The 21,388-nt window shown below is 34.2% G+C and overlaps 1 protein-coding gene across 1 annotated transcript; it reads right to left on the reverse strand.

Moving 5' to 3' along the window:
• Positions 1–12: 12 nt before the first annotated feature.
• Positions 13–21,084, reverse strand: LOC123669274 (sodium/potassium-transporting ATPase subunit beta-2-like). Its single transcript, XM_045602886.1, has 7 exons — positions 20,949–21,084; positions 5,440–5,568; positions 3,758–3,880; positions 2,513–2,691; positions 1,646–1,750; positions 781–949; positions 13–178 (listed from the first exon to the last, which is right to left on the reverse strand). The coding sequence occupies exons 1-7, from the start codon at positions 21,082–21,084 to the stop codon at positions 69–71; spliced, it is 951 nt and encodes a 316-aa protein (XP_045458842.1). The 3' UTR covers positions 13–68.
• Between the last annotated feature and the right edge of the window lie 304 nt (positions 21,085–21,388).

The following is a 21,388-nucleotide window of genomic DNA, read 5'->3' on the forward strand; positions in this document are numbered from 1 at the left end:
TAAGTAACGTTTAACAGTAACTTGTACAAGTCCTACTGAAGGTGACTACGAAACTTTGATATGCATATTTAGTCGATCATGATCTCAAAATGCGTGGAGCCGAGACGTTCCTTGAGGCTCTCCGTGAACTTGATGTTGTGAGCCCACGCTCTGCATCTGATGTTGATGATTTGATGCACTGAAACAAGTGGAGTTTACTCATTATGAATCGCTTCAGCCTGTAAGATCCCACTACTGGGCATAGGCCTCTTTCCCCATGTAGGTGAAAAATCAGAGCTTAATCCACCACGCTGCTCCAACGCGGGTTGGCGGATATATTCCCTACTATGAGTAAAGATCGCTATCAGGTGTGCATGATAACAACCGGGACCGACGGCTTAACGTGCTCTCCGAGGCACGGCGGAGAGACCCACAAGGACTGCACAAACACCTAGACCACGGCAAACACCTGTATGGCCAATACAAATGTTTGTCATGCCTTATGCTTATTTAGCCTTAAGAATCGATTCTGGTGTGAAAAAAATATGAGGAGTAAAATCTACTGAACGAATGACCTCGTTACGTTTCTCGTAACGCCATCTATCGGAATGATTTGTTTATTTACCATTTGATATGGTATTAATCTTTTTCTTAGACTAGTAAGCCTTTTTTGTGCCTATTTATACATTCGATCTGAAGGAGTAAACTCCAGTCGTACGTTGGAGCTGACACGAACACTTTTTTTCAATAACATTAGGGTGTAAGCAAAAGCAAAGTCGGCCAAATCAGTACAATACTTACATTTGGGATTTAGTAGCTGCACTGCAACCAGAGGACTGAGATAGCCGGGAGTATTGTCGTAAGGGAAATATATCTCAGGTAGCCCTGGGTAGGGCCAGTACTTCAAGGGTCCTAGAGCGTCAACGTCTGCCGGTCGTTCACCCATACAAGACACCCAAATGTTGCGACGCTGAAAGGTAATCGCAGCTTTTACTGTTTCTTCACATTATAGATTTAAAGGAATATTACAATTAATAATATCATTTCGTTAAATTTTACTAACTTAAAAACTGTTTCATTGTTTTAAATAAGAAAAAAAAAGATCTAAAAATGTAACTCAATTTTCCATTACTTAAAATAGAAGAGATCGTTAATTGGGGTGGTTAATTGGGATGTATACACGGTACATATACCAAAATAACAAAAGTCTGTCCATCTGTCTGTTTTCCGGCTAATCTCTGAAACGGCTGGACCGATTTTGACGGCACTTCACTGGCAGATAGCTGACGTAATAAGGAATAACTTAGACTACTTTATCTGCACTACCGTGCCCCCGCCAAGACGAGCCAAAAAAAAAACGAAAAGCACTACCTATCTTTTCTCGAAGCGCTTCGTCATTTTTTTGAACCCTCATAACTTGAGTTCGGATTATACTAGATAAACAAAATTCTCGGAATATGATGTAAATAGTGGACTTATTAACTATATAAAGTTTCAATTGCATAGCTCTTATACTTTAGATTTTATTGATATCTAATTTCAGATTTTTTTATTTATTTTGTAACTCTGCAAAACCTTTTGCAAATTCCACGCGGACTCAGTCGCGGGCACAGCTAGTTTTATATATATTTCTACAGATATAGAAATCAACGAAAACACAACTCACTTCTTTCAGCGTAGTTGTAGAGTTAATATAGTTCTTTAGATCGGGAGGCATGTCAGGAGGCAGGTTCTCTGGATCGTCGATTAACTTTGGATTCCAATCGAATATCTGGAATGTTTATTATAATTTATTCTTTCAATTATTTTTGAAGACAGAAGATATGCGATGTTAACATTATATACACAAAAATCTAAAATCAAAATAGGTTTATTTAAATTGGCTTCAAAAGTACCAACGAATCATCATCTTGCAAATTAAAATATTAATTATTCTTAAAAAAAGAAGCTAACACCGAGTCGGTGGTTCCTGTAAAAATTGTGGATTCTACAGAATCGGGAAGAAACTCCGCAATTACTCGTTTTAAAAAAAGCTTTTCTCGACCTTATCTAATATATAAAATTCTCGTGTCGCGGTGTTAAACTCCTGCGAAACGGCTTAACCGATTCTCATGAAATTTTGTGTGCATATTGGGTAGATCTGAGAATTGAACAACATCTATTTTTCACCCGCCTAACTTATAACGGGGGGGGGTGAGGAAGTTAATAACATATATGGCAAAACAACGTTTGCGGGGTCAGCTGGTAATATCAATAATAATTCTAATCAATTCTCACCGCCATGGGTAGATTGGTAGAGATCTCTTATAGAGTAAAATTTCGCCCTTACCAACTTTCTTTGTAAATATGATTTTTACTTGTTTCCTTTTTGTTACAGTGCAATAAAAACATATATATAATATCTCTGATTTTGCTTACTAACGATAGAATCTTGACATTGCCTTCGAACGAATTGTATCGAAAGGAGATATTACTTAAACCAGCTGTCGATAACAGTGTGAATTATCGCGAAACTTTATAAAGCTGTTGTTACCCTATTAAGTTTTATAATGATGCAGGGCGTTTTGTTCCTGTATCCGAAGTGGTTTTCCTTGGAGCAGGGACCGAACTGTTTGATGTCGAAGGAGCAGACCTCGTTGCGAGGTGGCTTTGAATCGCTGCAGTTTCTCTGGTTGACGCCCTTGTTGACAAGCAAGGAGGTGTTTTCGTAGGCTGAAAAAAACAATAACAGCATCATTGGGCTGTCCAAGTTTGAAATTTAAAAAGGGACGGCTTCGCGGAAAATAGCGCTGTGTTCTAACAGATAAAAGGCATTAAAGAATACAGCCACCCCCTCCTTCCCGTGGCTGTCGTAAGAGGCGACTAAGGAATAACACAGTTCCACTACCACCTTGGAAGTTATAAAGCCGACAGATGGCGGGATAACCATCCAACTGCTGGCGTTGATATACACATGCCGAAGACGAGCAGCAGCGTTTTCGGTGCGACAAAGCCAGCCCCGCGGTCACCAACACGTCTGCCCAGCGTGGTTACTATGGGCAAAAAACACATGAGTTCACACCATTTTTGGCTCTAATTTATGGAGGCCTATGTCCAGTAGTGGACTGCCTATAGGCCGATGTGATGATGTGATGTGTTTTAACAGATGCAGAACGATCGAAAAGTGTGATTTAAGACTCTAATATATTTTTTTCAAGTTATACTACTTTTGGTGCGTTAGAGAAAAATGATGGGAGTAAATTACGATGCGCGCGCACACCGTCACTAAAAAACCCGACACCTCGAAGTTAGCTAGTCAACGAAGAAGAAGTTAGCAACGTAAACTTAGCTAGCCAATGAAGTGTAACTTCTAATGTGCGTACATAAGTACACACACACGTTTTTTTTTTACTTTTTGTAATACTTCTACCCAAATAAACGTTTTTTGCTTTCGTTCTTTCTTTTATCATATGCTGATCTGGTGATAGTGATTCTGTTTTCCTCCTAGAGTCTAGTCTGGTTGTTATTTTCCACGTATTATCTATTTATTTAGAAGTTACGTGATAAATCTAGATATCTGTTGATAATTCCCAAAAAGATAAACATTAAATTGCCAACCTTCGGGACAATCTATTGTACCCCTATATATTAATAAATTTTTTATTTTTATATTAGGTTATCGACACGTGGTACTGAATTGAAATAAATTTCAAAATGTGTTACATATTCTCTCATTCATCTTCAATTTTTCCAAGAAATTTTCAATAAAAATATTTTTAATTAAGCAATGATTACTCACGCGCCAAAAACTCGTTGATGTTGTCAACGTATCTGTTGATCTGCGTCATGTTCTTAGAGTCGTACCATATGAGAGCGCCATTTTCTAAAATGATCGGTCTGTGTCCCATGCCAGGATTATCTCCTGCAATATTTTGTAAGGGCTTAATGATATGAGTTTGAATATTTCAGAATTTATGATATCGACCAACATGCAAGGTTTTTTGTTATGTACTAATGATACGTTCTTTTTCTCTTCGATCTTTGACCCAAAAAAATAGGAGTGTTGTGAATTTGATGTCTGTTTATCTGTATGATTGTTGGATAAATGTGAACACTTGTTTGTGGTTTAGCTGTAGCTGTGTGGTGTAGAATGGGCTTTCATTTTAACTTGACATTATAAAAATGATTCTTAGCTACATTTACGTTACATAAAAGATTATTTATGATCTATTTAGACGTCTGATACGTAATAGATAATAATCAGCCAATTGGATGTCTTTAAATTCCACAATTTGACTAGTTTATAATTAAATTCGAAATTAGTACAAGTCTTCGTAGTCTTAGGTCTTAGGTCAAACAAAGTGAAGCTAAACGTTATGTTTAACTCATAGTAAGTTATTATATTCGCACTTTTAAATGAGGTAGGGTACAACGGGATATATCCAACAGGGGAAATGCCTCAACTTTACAGAAGATCACAGCTAAATAATATTGTTTATAAGCAGTGCTGTGTTCCTGTAGTGAGTAAGATGACCAGACCTCCTACGGGATTAGGGGTAGGGTCAGCATCAGGTGAGCCGTACGGTTATTTGCCGACCTAGTTATATAAAACGCACAAAACATTATTCATTTTTCCTTGATACCATCTTAGCAGTCTTCGAAATATATTAATAATTTTTTTGAAACAGATATTTTTATTACTCGGCCTTCTACTCCAAGTATTGTTTATTTACGTAAAGATATTAAATTATCTTCCGCCTACACTATATTAGCGAATCGGTTAAAATATTACACATTTACACAAGACACAAATTGCAAAGGACTGTTTCATTTTTCCTTTAAATCCCCATGACCTATGGGTCACCACCTAGGACAGTTACCATATCTATATTTAGCTATATATATATATTAGCATATCTCCAAAGTAAAATGTACCCACTGCGATTTCATCAGCAAGTTATAAAAATAACTATACCGCAACAAGCATACTATATTGCACAATAAATAAGTAACAAAAATCAAATTCAAAAATATCTTTATTATTAGGTATGCGATGCTCGATATTTCGACATTATCTACGAATATGTTGTTCACGATATATATATATATATATATATATATATATATATATATATATATATATATATATATATATATATATATATATATATATATATATATATATATATATATATATATATATATATATATATATATATATATATATATATATATATATATATATATATATATAATTCTCGTATCACAATGTTACTTACAATACTCCTACGTAACGGGTGAACCGATTTTATGAAATTTTGTGTGCATCGGGTAGATCTGACAATCGGCCAACATCTATTTTTCATACCACTAAGTTATAAGGGGGGGATTAAGAGGGTTAATAACATATGCTTAACACTTGCTTACAAATGCTTAAAAACATATAAAAAGTAAAAAAGTGGCTTGATTTTCATAACTTACCAATAATGGATTCGCTGAGGGTGAAGTAAGGTATCCTCTCATCCATCGCGGAAAGCAGACCGCACATGCAGATGGAGAAGAAGATGATGATGCAGATGTACATCACCAAATATATCAAGCCAATCACGCCTGGAAAAGAAAACAAATTGACACATTAACGACGAAAAAAAGAGAATTGTGTGGTTGTATGGCACCACGATGCAACGATGAAACTTAAGTGAATAAAATCATTTACTACACGGATCAAAACACACAAATACCGCGTATTACTTGCGACACAGGACATGTGATAGATGAACGAAAAAGTTTGGGGCGATAGAATAAAAGTTTCATTTTAAAACTGTTAAAGCATTCTGTTGGCGAGCAGACAAGGTTTTTGATAGTAAGTCTAATCACCACATTCCAAAGTCATTTGCAGCCTGAAAACTATTTATATCCAGATAGGTACAGCAAGATATTAATCTTGCTTAAAATTTGAGGCAGCCCAACTGGGAGAGTACCTTAATCTTATAGAGCGTTACAGCTAAATAATACTACTAACAAGTGGCGTTGTTTTCCTTTTCTAAATATGGCAGAAAGAAACGGAGAGGAAGGGCTGAACTGACACCTAGAGAATGATCAATAATATATAGTGGCTATTTTCCGTCAAATACTAGGCGTACCGTTAACTCGTTTACCACCCCTAGTGGTATCAAAAAACGCCATATTTAGATAACAAATAAGACCTCTTTGCAAAGATGACAACGAACTAAGTATTATTGTAACAGATATGATCTAGCTGTTTGGATTTCCATTACAATTTTACGCTACGCTTCAGCCTGTAATATCCCACTACTGGGCATAGGCCTCTTTCCCCATGTAGGAGATGGATCCTCCAATCATTCAATCATCATCAATCTATTACAATGCCTAGCAGTAATTTACAATATGTTTGTGTAAATAGCCAAATATAAAGAATTCTAACATTCTAATTGAATCGATAAAAACTTCAGCAATAAAACCCGATACATAGGCCGATCATAAAATCTCTAAGCACTTTAATACTCGATCGATGCTATCACTATTATATCAAAGTGCGGTTGCTACCGCGGTTTCGCAAAATGGATTACCGTGAAGAATCGTTTCAGCCAAAACTGAAATAGCTTCTGCGAATGCCGGTCACGGACTGTTTACACTTTTACGTCATTTTATACATGCATAGGCGGAAATATGTTCAGTGTAATGCATACGTATATTTGGACGAACAATTCGATACATACTCCTATAATAGTGAATTTTATAAATCCGGTTTATTTAGCTTTATCGGTATTTCTGAAATTAACAAAATGCACCAATGGTGTTGTTTTGTAACTTAAGAGATATTGGTTTCGTATTGTCATAAATAGTCCCATATTTTAATTTAGGGACAAGAATTTTTTTACTCACAAAGTAATTTAACCTAAACTATATATTTTTAAGACCGTTAAAATGTACATCCCTAATAATCTTGGTAACTATGCCTCTAACACTCGTCTATTAGGTTGGGGCTATGTTTTTGGAACGATATTAAAGGTGCTAAAATTTTATAGGATAAATATATAACATCGGTTGCTAAAATGGCAAATAAATATTCAAATTACTTAAACGTATTTATACATTATATGATGTAGACTAGACGTCATTCAAGATTGCACTCGTTCTCGAAATCATAAATATTAAATTAATTTATTCATATTATCTCCTCCATAAAACCTCCTTTTTCAAGACTGTCAAATCCGAAAAAAAAAATCATTATACTTTATTCTATTTGTAAGGATCGGTAATCCAATTACAAATCGAATACAAAACGAAATAGTCGCTAAGCAATTACAACACTGTTTATATTTCCAAAAGTGTTACAGATGTATGTTACCCTCGCCCGCTTTTAGTGTTTGCGCATCACTCTTGACCCGCTTGTTAGCGTTTGATCGATAGAGAACTGTCCATTTCTTTATTGTAACTTTATATCTGTGACAGCCCTATAATTGTATCGTTTTTATTGAAAGACTAAATGCTAACTGTGACTTCATCCACATCTATTTTTTTTTCTTTTTTTTATAGCACCTCCATACTAACCTAACCAAAGTAAGTTAGTAAGTTAATAAGTAAGTAAGTTAAACTATTATATTAGTGTTCTCCTAGTGGTAAAAAATCAAAATAATTTTAACCATGTCGGAGGGTAATCTGTATAAAAGGACATGAAGGTAATCAATACAAATAAATAAAATTGGAGTGTCTGTTTGTAATATTAAAATAACCGCTTTTACTAAATGCATATGGATGTATACACGGTACATATACCAAAATAACATATTTTACAATTTTTATCCGTAGTAATAATTTTAACTGTCTATCTGTCTATCTATCTGTTTGTCTGTCTGTTTGTTCCGGCTAATCTCTGAAACGGCTAGACCGATTTTGACGGGACTTTCACTGGCAGATAGCTGCTGTAATAAAGAGTAACTAAGGCTACTTTTAAAAGCAAAAACTCGAGATGGAAATCAAACAAATAATCCTGTAATGTAAAGCAGTGTCAACTGTCCCAACAGGCTAAATAACATGAACCATCACACAGAAAGTATATAATGATTTTGGACAGAAGTTGTACAAATAATTCAATAAAGTAATAGGAGGTTGTAAGAAAAATAGGCTTAGCTGAAATATAAAAGGTTTTAGTGGGCATTTCTTGATCTCACAAATAAATATTCTTATGTACTCAGGAAATAGGCTATTTTGATGTAACAGAACACAGACAGAGACAGTTCGACTTTATTTGTGTGTTGATACTCCGAGTTTGAGGTCACCACTTTAGGTAATTGTCATTTGCTATACATGTACCTATCTACATGTTGCTCGTGTTTCGCAGGTAAAAGTTAATTAAGACTGAACTGACTAAATTGACCTGAAACTGTTTCTAGCCGACATTATTAGCTCACATTCCAAAAAAATCTGATATAACACTTGCACATTATTTTTTATTGAATTTATCGATTTTTTTTTTCTTTTTGCAACCTTAGAGATCATTTTTATTTGATTTAAATAATATCTCGAACAATGAGATGTGCCATCGATTTTTTTTTCTTACTATATGTATAAGTACTGGTCAGACAGCACGCTATTATTTGTGTTTTTGTTTATTGATTCAGATCATCATAATCTTGGGTAATGTGATGTACCATTGAATTAAATATTTCATGATACGAGTAGACTAGATATACTGCGCGTTTTTACCTGTGATTTTGTTACTTGTATTTTTTTTATTCCCGCTGAAATTTGAACGTGATCTGACTAAAGCTTAATTATTAATCCTTAATAATTCGAATAAGCATTCTAGCTACCTATGTTGTATTTCTTGTGGACTTGAAGTCTTTTTTTTAGAACAATCACTTTCATTGTTCATACATATTATTGTTCATAGCTCTTTTGTTTTGAATATGTAAACCTTATTAACAGACAAGACATAATAATGGAAACAATGATATCTGTTACTCTTATTAATTAGTACACTGAGGTCTCGTGGTCGAGGTATTTTTGTCACAGTCAAGGATTCGATTTTTACCACAGCATCGATGTATATTCGTTTCTATCTGAATTTCATTATTATTTAACACTATTTAGCTCAGCACACATTAACACAATTTAGCTTAGATTAAATATATATATATATATATATAAATGCTATTTTTTTTTAATTACTTGTTATGTTACAAGAATATCCAATTGGACACAGAGAGAGATATAAAAAGTTTTGCATATATTTTAATAAAAGAATAAATCATAATTGTGTTTGCAGGCAAACGAAGAAAAACCGACTTCAATTATATCGACAAGTAATACAACGTAGGTAGACGAAAAATAGTCAAGTAAATACGCATTATCAAAGATTAATCCAAAAGCTGTAATCAGATCTCGATGAAATTTAAATGTGACTACATGATAAACATCGGCTTTTGATTAAATTAAAAATCATTACACCTAGTAAAAAGCTATGCGGATTTTCGAGAGTTTCGCTCCATTTATCTGGGATCCCATCACCAGATCCTGGTTTCCTTATCATGGTATTAAATTGGGATATCTCCTTTCCAATAAAAAAAGAATTATTAAAATCGGTTCATAAACGACAGAGTTATCCCCGAACATACATAAAAATAATTGTGTTTGCTCACAAACGAAAAAAAAACCGACTTCAATTACATCGACAAGTAACACAAACAATAGGTCGACGAAAAAATAGTCAAGCAACTACGCGTTATCAAAGATTACTCAAAAAGTATTTATCAGGTATCGATAAAATTTATATGTGATGACCACATGATAAACATCAGCTTTCGATTAAACTAAAAATTATCAAAATCGGTACACCTAGTAAAAAGTTATTGCGGATTTTCGAGAGTTTCCCTCGATTTCTCTGGGATCCCATCATCAGATCCTGGTTTCCTTATCATGGTACTAAACTAAGGATATCCCCTTTCCAACAAAAAAAAATATCAAAATCGGTACATCCAGTAGAAAGTTATGCGGTATAATACAACGTAGGTCGACGAAAAAAGCGTCAAGTAAAAACGCATTATTAGATATAACTCGAAAAGTAGTTGTTAGATCTCAAATAAATTTAAATGGGACCAATTGGCACACACCACCTTTCGATTAAAACAAAATTTGTCGAAATCGGTCTACCCAGTCAAAAGTTCTGATGTAACATACATAAAAAAAAAAAAAAAAAAAAATACAGTCGAATTGAGAACCTCCTCCTTTTTTGGAAGTCGGTTAAAAAATATATACGGTCGAATTGAGTAACCTCCTCCTTTTTTTTGAAGTCGGCTAAAAACAAAAATATATTTTTTAAAAATATACTTTATTCTAACAGGCTTCAAAAGCACCTTCGAATCGTCATTTTACAAACTAAAATTGTAATTATTTGTAAAAGCGAAACTACCGCCGGACTCTGTAAAGAACAACCTGCAAGAAACTCCACAGTTACTCTTTAAAAATATACATAAACCGTGTTTTTATAAAAAAATAGATATACTAGCTATACCCGTGCGAGTAATTCGCATTAAATAAGTATAATAATTTATTTATTTATTTATTTATAATTGTTGATTCGAAATTGAAAAAAAAAATTACCGACCGTCAATCATTTTGACATTATTTCAAATTTAAAGCCGTCATATATATATTTATATATATAATTTTATAATTAATTACTTTACAAAAAAAGCAATAACAAATTTTTTGTTGTTGTCGCCAGTAAAGCAAGCAATTATCTACAAAATGATATATAATTTATGTGGAATAATTGTGAGGCTTTTTCTAAAAAGGGAGGCAAACATCTTAAGCCTTAGCTATTAATATACAAGATGATGACACTCGCGAATTGCCACGCTTCACTGGGAAAAACGACGTTAACCTTAAAATGGAAAAGAAGTTACTTTAGTAGGTATAACTTTTTCAAAAGTTTTACTTAAGGACAGCAGGACAGACATGGGTCTATAATTACTGGGATCACTTCGATATCCCTTCTTAAAAAGTGATAAAACCTTACTACAGTTTAACAAATCTGGAAAAGAACCCACTTTAATGGCATTTTAAAAGATTAATGCTAGCTACAGAGCGAGATTGTCAATGACATTACTCATTAATTAAACGCCCTTATCATTATCATCATCGTTTTAAATCATTTTTATTTTTTTTATATTAACGCCGAGTTGCACGAAAAGAAATTAAAATTTAAGTAGTAATTAAACTAATTTAACCGCAAGAATTGTATGAAATTCTTGTAATTAAATTAGTTTAATCTCTACTTAAATTTTAATTTTGTTTCGTGCAACTCGGAGTAAGACTCTTAAATGATTTTAGAATATCTAAATAATCAACCTGCCATAATGGAAAATCAACATAACATTTTAACGCTATTTTTAAGATGTTGAGCAAAATTTGTTGAAGATGAATTCAGTCGAGGAGTTTAAGCAATTGGAATTCTATTGAAAAGGACCTCAAAAACGTTTGTTACATTTTCATATTAATTAACAATAACTGAGATAGGGCACAGCAGGAATTTCCTGCTCAAAATCTAGTGCAGGCCGAGTGGAGTAGTACCTCGAGAGAAGATCACAGCTACTAGATCGTTCAATAAGTCCCGAGACTAACCTGGAAATGGAGCATATATTAAAAACTCTTTTGATTTTTAAAAAGTGCTGGCTATCAATACAAGAATATGTGTTAAATTTTTAAAAATGGAACAATAAAATTATTGATTTTGAAACATTTAAGTGACGCTACGGTTGTAATTTCGATACAATGGAAAAAAAACGAGTTTCGCGTGTTGATAAAACATTGTTTTTTAATCGGAAAAAATAGCGTTGAAGAACAGCAATGGCTTATAAAATGTTATGCAGGATCAGCTCCCTCTAAAGCAACCATTTGTCGGTGGTATGCCGACTTCAAACGCGGTCGCATGGACACCAATGATGGGGAACGCTCAGGTCGTCCAAATGAAGCAGTGACTCAACAAAATATTAACCAAGTCCTCAAAATGGTATTGGAAGATCGGTAGGTAAAAGTGCGAGAGATGGCCGAGATAGTGAAGATTTCAGCTGGTAGTGTTTTCACTATTTTACATAAAAATTTGGCCATGAAAAAGCTTTTTTCTAAGTGGGTGCCGCGTTTGCTTACAACTAATCAAAAGGAACAACGTATCAATGATTCAGAGCGATGTTTGGCGCTGATGAATCATAATAAAAAGGATTTTTTACGTCGGTATGTAACAATGAATGAAACCTGGATATACCATTTCACTCCGGAATCCAATCGGCAGGCAGCGGAGTGGAGAGTGGCTGGTGAAAGCCGCCCGAAGCGTCCAAAGACTCAGAAATCGGCCGGTAAGGTTATGGCGTCTATATTTTGGGATGCGCATGGAATACTTTTCATCGACTACCTTGAAAAGAGGCAAAATATAAATAGTGACTATTACATGTGCTTATTGGAGCGATTGAAGTACGAAATTGCGGATAAACGGCCTCACATGAACAAAAAGAAAGTGGTGTTTCACCAGGACAACGCGCCTTGTCACAAGTCCGTGAGAACGATGGTCAAAATTAACGAATTGGGCTTCGAATTGCTTCCTCATCCCCCTTATTCACCAGACTTGGCCCCCAGCGATTACTGGCTGTTTGCAGACCTCAAAAAAATGCTTCAGGGTAAGAAATTTGACTCAAATAGTGAAGTTATCGCAGCAACGGAGGCTTATTTTGAAGCCAAAGACAAATCGTTCCACACACATGGGATAGAAAAGTTAGAAAAGCGTTGGAGGGACTGTATCGCTCTTGGAGGGGACTATGTTGATGAATAAAAATGAATTATATAAAAAAGACCTTTTTTTAGTACTTAGTCTCGGGACTTATTGGACCACGTGTTAAATAATACTGATTTCAAGCAGTATTGTGTTCCTGTTGGTGAGTAAGGTGACCAGAGCTCCTGGGGATTGGGGATTGGGTTGCCAACGCGCTTGCGATGCTTCTGGTGTTGCAGGCGTCTATAAGCTACGGTAATCTCTTACCATCAGGTGAGCCGTACGCTTGTTTGCCGACCTAGTGATATAAAAAAAAAAGAAACAATAGCTTTGTTTATATTTAATTCAATTGGGATGATTTGTCTATTAAGTTTCCCACAGATAGATAGTATTAATTAGGTTCCGTGTGCATTTCATTTTATCATCAGAATTAATAATTTTATATTTGATTTATTTCGATTTAGCATACAATGAAAACAGCTTTAAAAGTTTTAGAATATTGTTTCACATAATCTAAAAAAGGAGTCTCCTGCTTCCATTGCTTCTACTGTATACAGTTCGTACAATATATTTTTAATCTTATTTACCTTTAAAATTCGCTAAATTTTAATTTATTATTTTCGCCGCGTTGGCGCAACGGTTACAGCCATGTATTGTACCTGTTGCGCTGGCGGTTGCGGGTTCGATCCCCGCACATGACAAACATTTGTATTGGCCATACAGACGTTTGCCGTAGTCTGGGTGTTTGTGCAGTTCTTGTGGGTCTCCTCACCGTGCCTCGGAGAGCACGTTAAGCCGTCGGTCCCGGTTGTTATCATGTCCACCTGATAGTGATCGTTACTCATAGTAGGGAATATATCCGCCAACCCGCATTGGAACAGCGTGGTGGATTAAGTTCTGATCCTTCTCCTACATGGGGAAAGAGGCCTATGACCAGAAGTGGGATATTACAAGCTGAAGCGATAAAATTTTTACTTTGAAAATGTTATAGTTAATATTCATCTAAAACTAATTTAAAACTGAATTATAAAGTACATCCGCATCCTGTGCCATCATATACAGTTTACATGTTTTAATATAAATAAGTGTTATAGGAATTGAACAAAAATTTATTTTTTAAAAAATCACTGAATTTGGTACAATCCTATTTTGATTTTAGATGTCCTAGTGTGGTGAATTATGTTTTAAGGCCTATAAAGGAGATTTGTTTTCAGTTAGGTCGACCTCGCAAAGAATGTAATACTCAACGATCCAATTTTTTTACGATAAATTTATCTTTATACGTATATAAAAATAAATCGTCAATATGTATGTACGCGCATAACTTCCGAGCGATTACATCAAATAAAAAACCGATATACTTATGTACCTATAAATAAGGGCGTACAAAGTTCGCCGTGCTACGTACTCCGAGCAATATGGACTACAAAGACCAAGTATACATAGCATTTGTTTGCTGCTAGTTTTCTTAATTGATTGGCAATCAGCCTCTCCCTTTAACGTCACGGGGTGGGTGGCGCCCTCTGGCCGATGTGTTTATATATATAGCTGAAACTTAAACGAGGTCGTGTCTGCGAATTATGTATCTTTGCAAATGTTACGCTATAAATGTTTTATAATGTATTGTTTTTAGTAATTTCATCTTCGTCAGTTGTGGCAGTAGCGTCACCTGTTCCGCCATTTTGAGTCGTGACTACAGCCTGTGTTATTTTCGGATAGTGTAATTTCCTAATGGATAGTGAAATACAACACTATTTGACCTTGAATAAAACTGTATTACATATGTTCAATTCTGTACTTTGATCGTTAATGAATTTAAAATAAAATTTTAGAGCGTTCTGTAATCGATAATGGAGCCACTATTGATGGATTGATATGATTTCCTTTTTGTTTCTCTCGGTCTTGTGTTATCCGCATATGACATTGTAACTTCTAAAAGTATTTGCATGAAACTAATTTGAATCATCGATGAGCTATAATACTGGTCTGGAAATTTAATTCCGAAATTTAATTTGATTTTTCTGATAGAGAGGATGAAAGCCAAAATGTAGAATGGCTAGCGAAGTCAAAAAAGCAAAATTGAAAATGACATTATTCAAGTAGGCTTCAAAAGTCCTTGCGATCGTCATGTACCAAATTATTATAATTTTTTTTTTATTGAATTTGAAGCGAACCTAACACCAATTCAGAATGTAGATTTTGCAGAGAAGAATTGGCAGGGCAATACACTATAGTTGCTCTTTAAAAATAACTGTCAAAGATTAAGCTAGTGCTCAATAGTTTTGAAGTTTGAAGAAGAACAGAAACACAGAAGAAAAAGAACACATTTTCATTTCATTATCATTGCGTGGATGTTTAGCAGAGTAAGTGCTTAGAAAAGGGGATTCCGTTACGAACGAGGAAAATTATTTCTAAAACATTTTATGCCGTGACGCAAATACTACGAGACGTTGGAAACTGATATCGTAAAGTATATTGAATGATGTACATGGGAATGACTGAAATATATAACGATATTTTCAGTTTTTAAGTGAAACTTTTTGTTGTTGTATTTGACTGTTTCTCGAAATTTCTTCGTTTCGAAAATCGTAAATTTTCTCGGGATATATAATTTGGGAGTACACATGTTATGCTTATATCTGTATATTATGCTTTCATGCGAAACTGTCATGCTATCGATAATGTCCCGTTAAAATTTTGTCGTAATATAAAAATAAATAATACTAAAATTAATTTATTGATTAATAATTATTTCTAGTTCCAATTTTTTTCCAATTGCTAGATACATATAGGTATTGTTTTTATAACTTAATCAAATTAACAATAAAGTTATAGATAATCTTTTTATCTATAAAAATACCATAATAGTGCAATAATATCATGGCTGAACTTCCACGTAGAAAAACACAAGTTTTGAAAAGTTATCAAACATTAAACACAAAGAAGTTTTAAATAACATCCAAAGTTCAAAGCTTGAAGAATAATCCACAAAGCTGTTAGCACATATTTCAGAAACAATTTCTAGATAAAGAATATTTTAATAAACTCATTTGTTTAGTATTAACATGAGCAGGAGTTATGGCGGACCGAAATAACCAATGGATTTATGAATCACGCTACCTCTCTGCAAGATCGTTAAATATGAAAGGGATACGTAACCGACAAGTGCAAACGCTAGATGTAATACTACTAGCAGTTTATCGCGGCTTCACCTTCAATATTTGAATAAGTCATTAGCAAAATTTGAAATGAGCTTTTTGCTCTAATAGTTGTAGCATCGATTCCCGTCCCGCATCTAGTTGTAATACATATTGATTTGTATATTTTACACAAACACTTTTTAATCGTCATTTTGTAATATTAGAACAACGAAAAACCGCCTTTACAAATCGACTGAAAGAATCACAGAAAATAATATTAGTTGTGTTTGTTTGTAACCAAAAAAAAGTTAATATATGTATATGGGATAACTAAAAACTTCCAATTTAAATAAGACAACACGGATTCCCCCTTTTTAGAGTTGGTTAAAAGTAATTTTCACGAACTGTCGCGTGTATATTACGAGTATGTACGTATTCGGAATTTTATTAGAACCCATTTACCCGATTGCCAATGAACATAACACACCATTTATAACGTCATTAAGGCGCTACCGATGTTCAGAAACACGTTCGATTAAGTTTTGTTTTAATAAAGCTGAATCATTCTTTCTAGGTGTCATATAACAAGTACTTACCAGAACATAGTACATCATCCTCTAAAATTTCACACCCAAAAGATACATTTTAATTTTTAAAAGCTTACTCCTGGAAAATGGTAAAAATAGGAAAAAATATTTAAATTTCATTAAATTTAAATTACATTAATTATTATTATTGAAAATTAATAGTTTATCTAATATAGATAAGAATAAAATCCAGTCTATCCTACATAAATGTTCACTGAAAACATCCTTTAAGACCCTTTCCGAAGCTGAGTCTTGCTCTAGCTGAGTCTAGCTATGTCACAATGCATAGGAGTGAAAGAGGTTTACATGAAACAGGCAGTTTACGAAGTCTTCTTTGGTCAGCTGAGAAAGGTTCTTTGGGGCTGTTTGTCGGGCGCTTACAAAATCCGAGCTTATAACCTGAGTCATGCCCATTCTCTTGTACATCTTTGGCGTACTGAGATGGTCTCAAACTATGACTCACCGTCGCGTGCATCACTCTAAGTTGTCGGTTATAAGACTACACATTCCGCGGAAGTGTGGTGTGGCGAGGCATGTCAAGTACTAAGAGACCATGCATAACCTAGAAGTGTGCAGACTCAGGACCTACTTTTGAACTAGACGGACAGTGTTGTTGTGTGTGACAAAGGTCTGACCCCCTTATACGTGGCTAAAGAGGGTTGGCAGAAGCCGTTCGTACTGAACACTCTTGACCAGTAGATCGTATGGATGGAAAAGGAGAGGAGAGGACCGCATAAATGGACGGTTTTACAAGGCGCTTCACGCACGTCACGTGGATAATAAGCCCTCCATGCAGCGGCTGCGACTGGGGATCTCTTTGGGCAACTGAAGGCTTTGTTTGTGCAATACAGGATCTGATGGTTAATACGAACTAATACCGAAAGCACATCCAGAAGAATGGCACTTCTGATTTCTGTCGAGTCTGTCTTCATCCTGGTGAGTCACTCGGCATTTGAGTACTTGCACAGACATAACTAAGTGGCCAAGAAACACAACTACAAAGAGTTTGATCTTATGTACGATCTCCTAGAACATAAGATGCCGTGACAATAACCAGTACTTATTGAAAGAAAAAATACTTATTGAAGAAATAAATGAACAATAAAAATATTTCTTAAGCAACAAACATTGATAAATAAACTGTCACAAATAATAAAATGTCATCGATGTAACCAAATTTATTTTAAATATTTCTTATCCTGCAATATATTTGTTCAAAAAGAGAAAAAAAAATTATCTGAACAATCGTACTCAATACTCCTATAAAACCTGCCTTATATGTTCTACCTACAAACAAGGAAATGTTTAGGGCCTGTTCCACCAATTGTCCTGGAAATAACCAAAAACTTTTATCTGTTGGGCATCATCTTCCGTCAAATAGTGTTATCCACAAGTTGTGAAACGTGCCCTTAATGAGTTTGACGTAAGCCGACGAAAATGTATTTTTATGTTACGCCGAAACTTTCCATCCGTTATTGATCATATAAAGGCATATACAGTGGGCAGAGTATAAAAGCTGGGCTAGGTTGTGTAACTTTAGGTGGCGAATGCTAGCGCGACCCCATCTCGCCCCACCCAGGCGGATGACTGCTCACACGTGGTGGTTTTTAGTCAGAAGCAGTCTGACATAATCCTCTGGCCCCCCGCGCTGGGGGTATCTATGATGGATTTTCCCCATGTCAAAAAAAAAGGTTGTGTAATTTTGGTGTCAATTTACTTTAACCATTACTTTTAGTAACGTACGATCTTGTATTTTTTTAATATCTGATAGCGTTTACTGCAGCTTATAGATGCCTGCAACACCAAAATCATCGCAAATGTATTGCCGACACTAGACCCTCTCCAGAAGCTATGATCACCTCAATCACCTACCAATCAATACCTTACTCACCACAGGAACACAACACTGCTTGAGTGCAATATTATTTAACTGTGATCTTCTGTAAATTCGAGGCACTACCCCAGTCGGGTTTCTCCATATTTTGAGCAGAAAATTTCCTGCTAACCTACCTCAGTTCGTTCAGTTAGTTACTTTCATAAAATAATAGTAAGCGTTTCCTTTATATCTGAAAAAACATTACGAAACTTTTAGCCGTTAGCTTCTTAATTAACTTTGCTACTAATAAATGGTTTAAAATGATTGTTATAACACCATTTAGATTTTAAACAATCACATTCAGTAGAGCTGGCCCGTCCTATGAACTGTCAAATACTTGCGTCATATTCTAATTTATTTATTTATTTTTTTTTTTTTTTTCTTCAACCTGGCACAAAGTATTAGAAAACTTTGAAATAAAACAGCCGCAGCAATCCTCGTCAGACAATCGTTCTCGAGTTTTGTACTTAGCGACACACTTAACGACTAGTTCTCATAGGTATATAGATATAATATCAATTTATTGCATACATTTATTCTGAATTACTAATTACTTTTGGCAATTACTTTGTGGAACTGTCACTTGTAATATATTAGAACATATTATATAGTGTTTTTATAATTGAAGTGTTAATAAGTTCTAGTATAAACTAGTTAGATACATAAATTTTTATTTAAAATTCCAAATCATTTAGTATTTTTTTAGAGACACAGCATCAACGGGATTTATTTTCCTGTGCCTTTTTTTGTACATCATATAAGTTTTTCCTAAGGCAACGCTAGAGAGCTAAATGGTATGAAGCTGATGGTTTTCTTTTGTTATTTTAATAAGTCAATATTGGTCGGTGTAAACCTAATGCTTTAATCGTACTACTGGTTCGATTTTTAACCGACTTCAAAAAAGGAGGAGGCTACTCAATATATATATGTTCGGGTATAACTTCGTCGTTTATGAACCGATTTTGGTAGGTATTTTTTTGTTGGAAAGGAGATAGATATCCCAAGTGTAGTACCATGATAAGGGAACCAGGATCTGATGATGGAATCTCAGAGAAATCGAGGAAGGCGTTTGTTAATTTATTTCGTATACTTACGTTGTATTACTTGTCGATGTAATTAAAGTCGGTTCTTTTCGTTTGTGAGTAAACACAATTATATTATTATTATAATGAGTTAGATTTTATATCTGTTATGTTATAATACTTTTGAATTATATTCAAAATAAAAATTTTTATAGCGTTATAATAACCGTAGACTGTAATTTGTTTACTATAGTTTACTTATTTTTAAGATTAACTATACATTTTTATGTCTAAGATTTTTATGATCGCTTAAACGTGAAAAAAATATTAAATTAAAAAGACTTACAAAAAATCTAATTTTACACTGTAAAAATATTTATGCATAAAATTTTACGTATTTATCATTATAACACTAGCTTTATACAGAGACTTTCTTAGAAAGACGATCTTCGATTTGTAAGTCTTATGTGGTTTGAGACACAGGTTCTGGACCAATCTATGTCAAACAAACGTAGGATTCATCTGCTGCCTTGACCCCGACCCTTCCCAGAAATCTATCTCACTTACCAAAGTACTACCGTACTCTGTGATCTTCTGTAATATTCCCTAGTTTCGCTGCTCCAGATTTTAAGGCAGAAATTTCCTGCTGTCCCGTACCATAGTCTTTTGAAGAGTATTTGGATTAGGTTGTTAGACATTTTGGCTTTCTATTGCGTTTAATTGCAATCGTCGTATTTTTATACGTGACACGAACAAAAAAAATACATTATTTTCAATTTTGGAATTTTCTCGAAATACACCAACAAAACAACCCAAGATGGCGGTGTTCTTTTTTTTGTTTTTATTGTTTAATTTAAAACGTACGTGAAATGTTATTCATTTAAAAATTAACCTTTGAAACGATTTAAAAACAATGTTACAGTAATATGTATTTTAAATTAGTACGCAAACGTAAAAATTTTATGAGTCATTTTTTTATAATTATTCAGTATTATCTGTGGAGCGATTTTTTTTTCACCACATTGTTATATTGCAGGCTACAAAGATAAATTAAAAATATTAAATATCCAGAAACTCACTTTTGTTCAAATAGATTCGAAACCCACAACCGCTTGCTCTCCATTCAAGCTATCTAAGCTGCCATTTTGGCTTGTACTTCAAACTCTCTTATGAAAGAAGATAGACATTCGTTGCGTAGATAAATAATAAAGTTAGTTCTACGAGTAGTATTACCCAGTGATTATTTTGTACGTTAAATGTTAGCTACTTAATTTTATCTACAAAACAACACTATTAGTTCATTTGAGAAACAAAAAAAAATGTTTATAATTTATTAAGTAGCTTTTTAAGTTTCCCAACATATAATGTGTACCATAAAGAGTATCTCGGTACTTGTATTTATATTCTGCTTTATGAAACATTAAAATATTGCATTTTTTTACATAGTTTTATGGCTTAACTAAACTTACAAATAAAACCCACAAACATACATATAATAGTCTAAATGAACAGATTATTCAAATTCAAAAAGTTTCACATATAAAAACTTTTTCGTCAATAACTTTTTTAACTCACCCCAACGCTTGCCAGTTCTTCCTAAAAAAGTTCTTTCTTCAGGATCCCATATCGCGTACTGTATTCTCTTCAAGAAGGGCCTCTGTGGAGGTCGCCTACAGTAGTTGACGATTCCGTTAGGCTTGTCCGCGCCCATCGTGCCGTCTGTGCGGAGTGGACTGAGCGCTACGAACTAACACGGATAGCTTGATACATAGACATGACTGCTTTGATATATTAATGCCAACTTCTATGACGTCTCTGTGAGGTTTCGATTTAAGTAAATGTAAGCTTTTATATTTATGTTAAACTTTGCTTGTTTGTAAATGTTATGTAGACGAATGTATTTTATTTACGAATATATTTTACTTATTAAAAAAATTGGTTATCTGGAAAGTTGGTTTATCTGGATAGTTTAACGTGACAACTTCATAACAATACATCTTCTCAAACGCATAGGC

The sequence above is a fragment of the Melitaea cinxia genome, chromosome 3 (genome assembly GCF_905220565.1).
Source record: "Melitaea cinxia chromosome 3, ilMelCinx1.1, whole genome shotgun sequence".
In the NCBI taxonomy this organism is placed as follows: Eukaryota; Metazoa; Arthropoda; class Insecta; order Lepidoptera; family Nymphalidae; genus Melitaea; species Melitaea cinxia.

Coding starts and splice junctions, on each gene's coding strand:
- LOC123669274 (XM_045602886.1), bottom strand. CDS start 21,084: ATGGGCGCGGACAAGCCTAACGGAATCGTCAACTACTGTAGGCGACCT. Junction 5,569..20,948: donor AAGAACTGGCAAGCGTTGGG/GTGAGTTAAAAA, acceptor TTTCTTTTCCAG/GCGTGATTGGCTTGATATAT. Junction 2,692..3,757: donor CATCAACGAGTTTTTGGCGC/GTGAGTAATCAT, acceptor TGTTTTTTTCAG/CCTACGAAAACACCTCCTTG.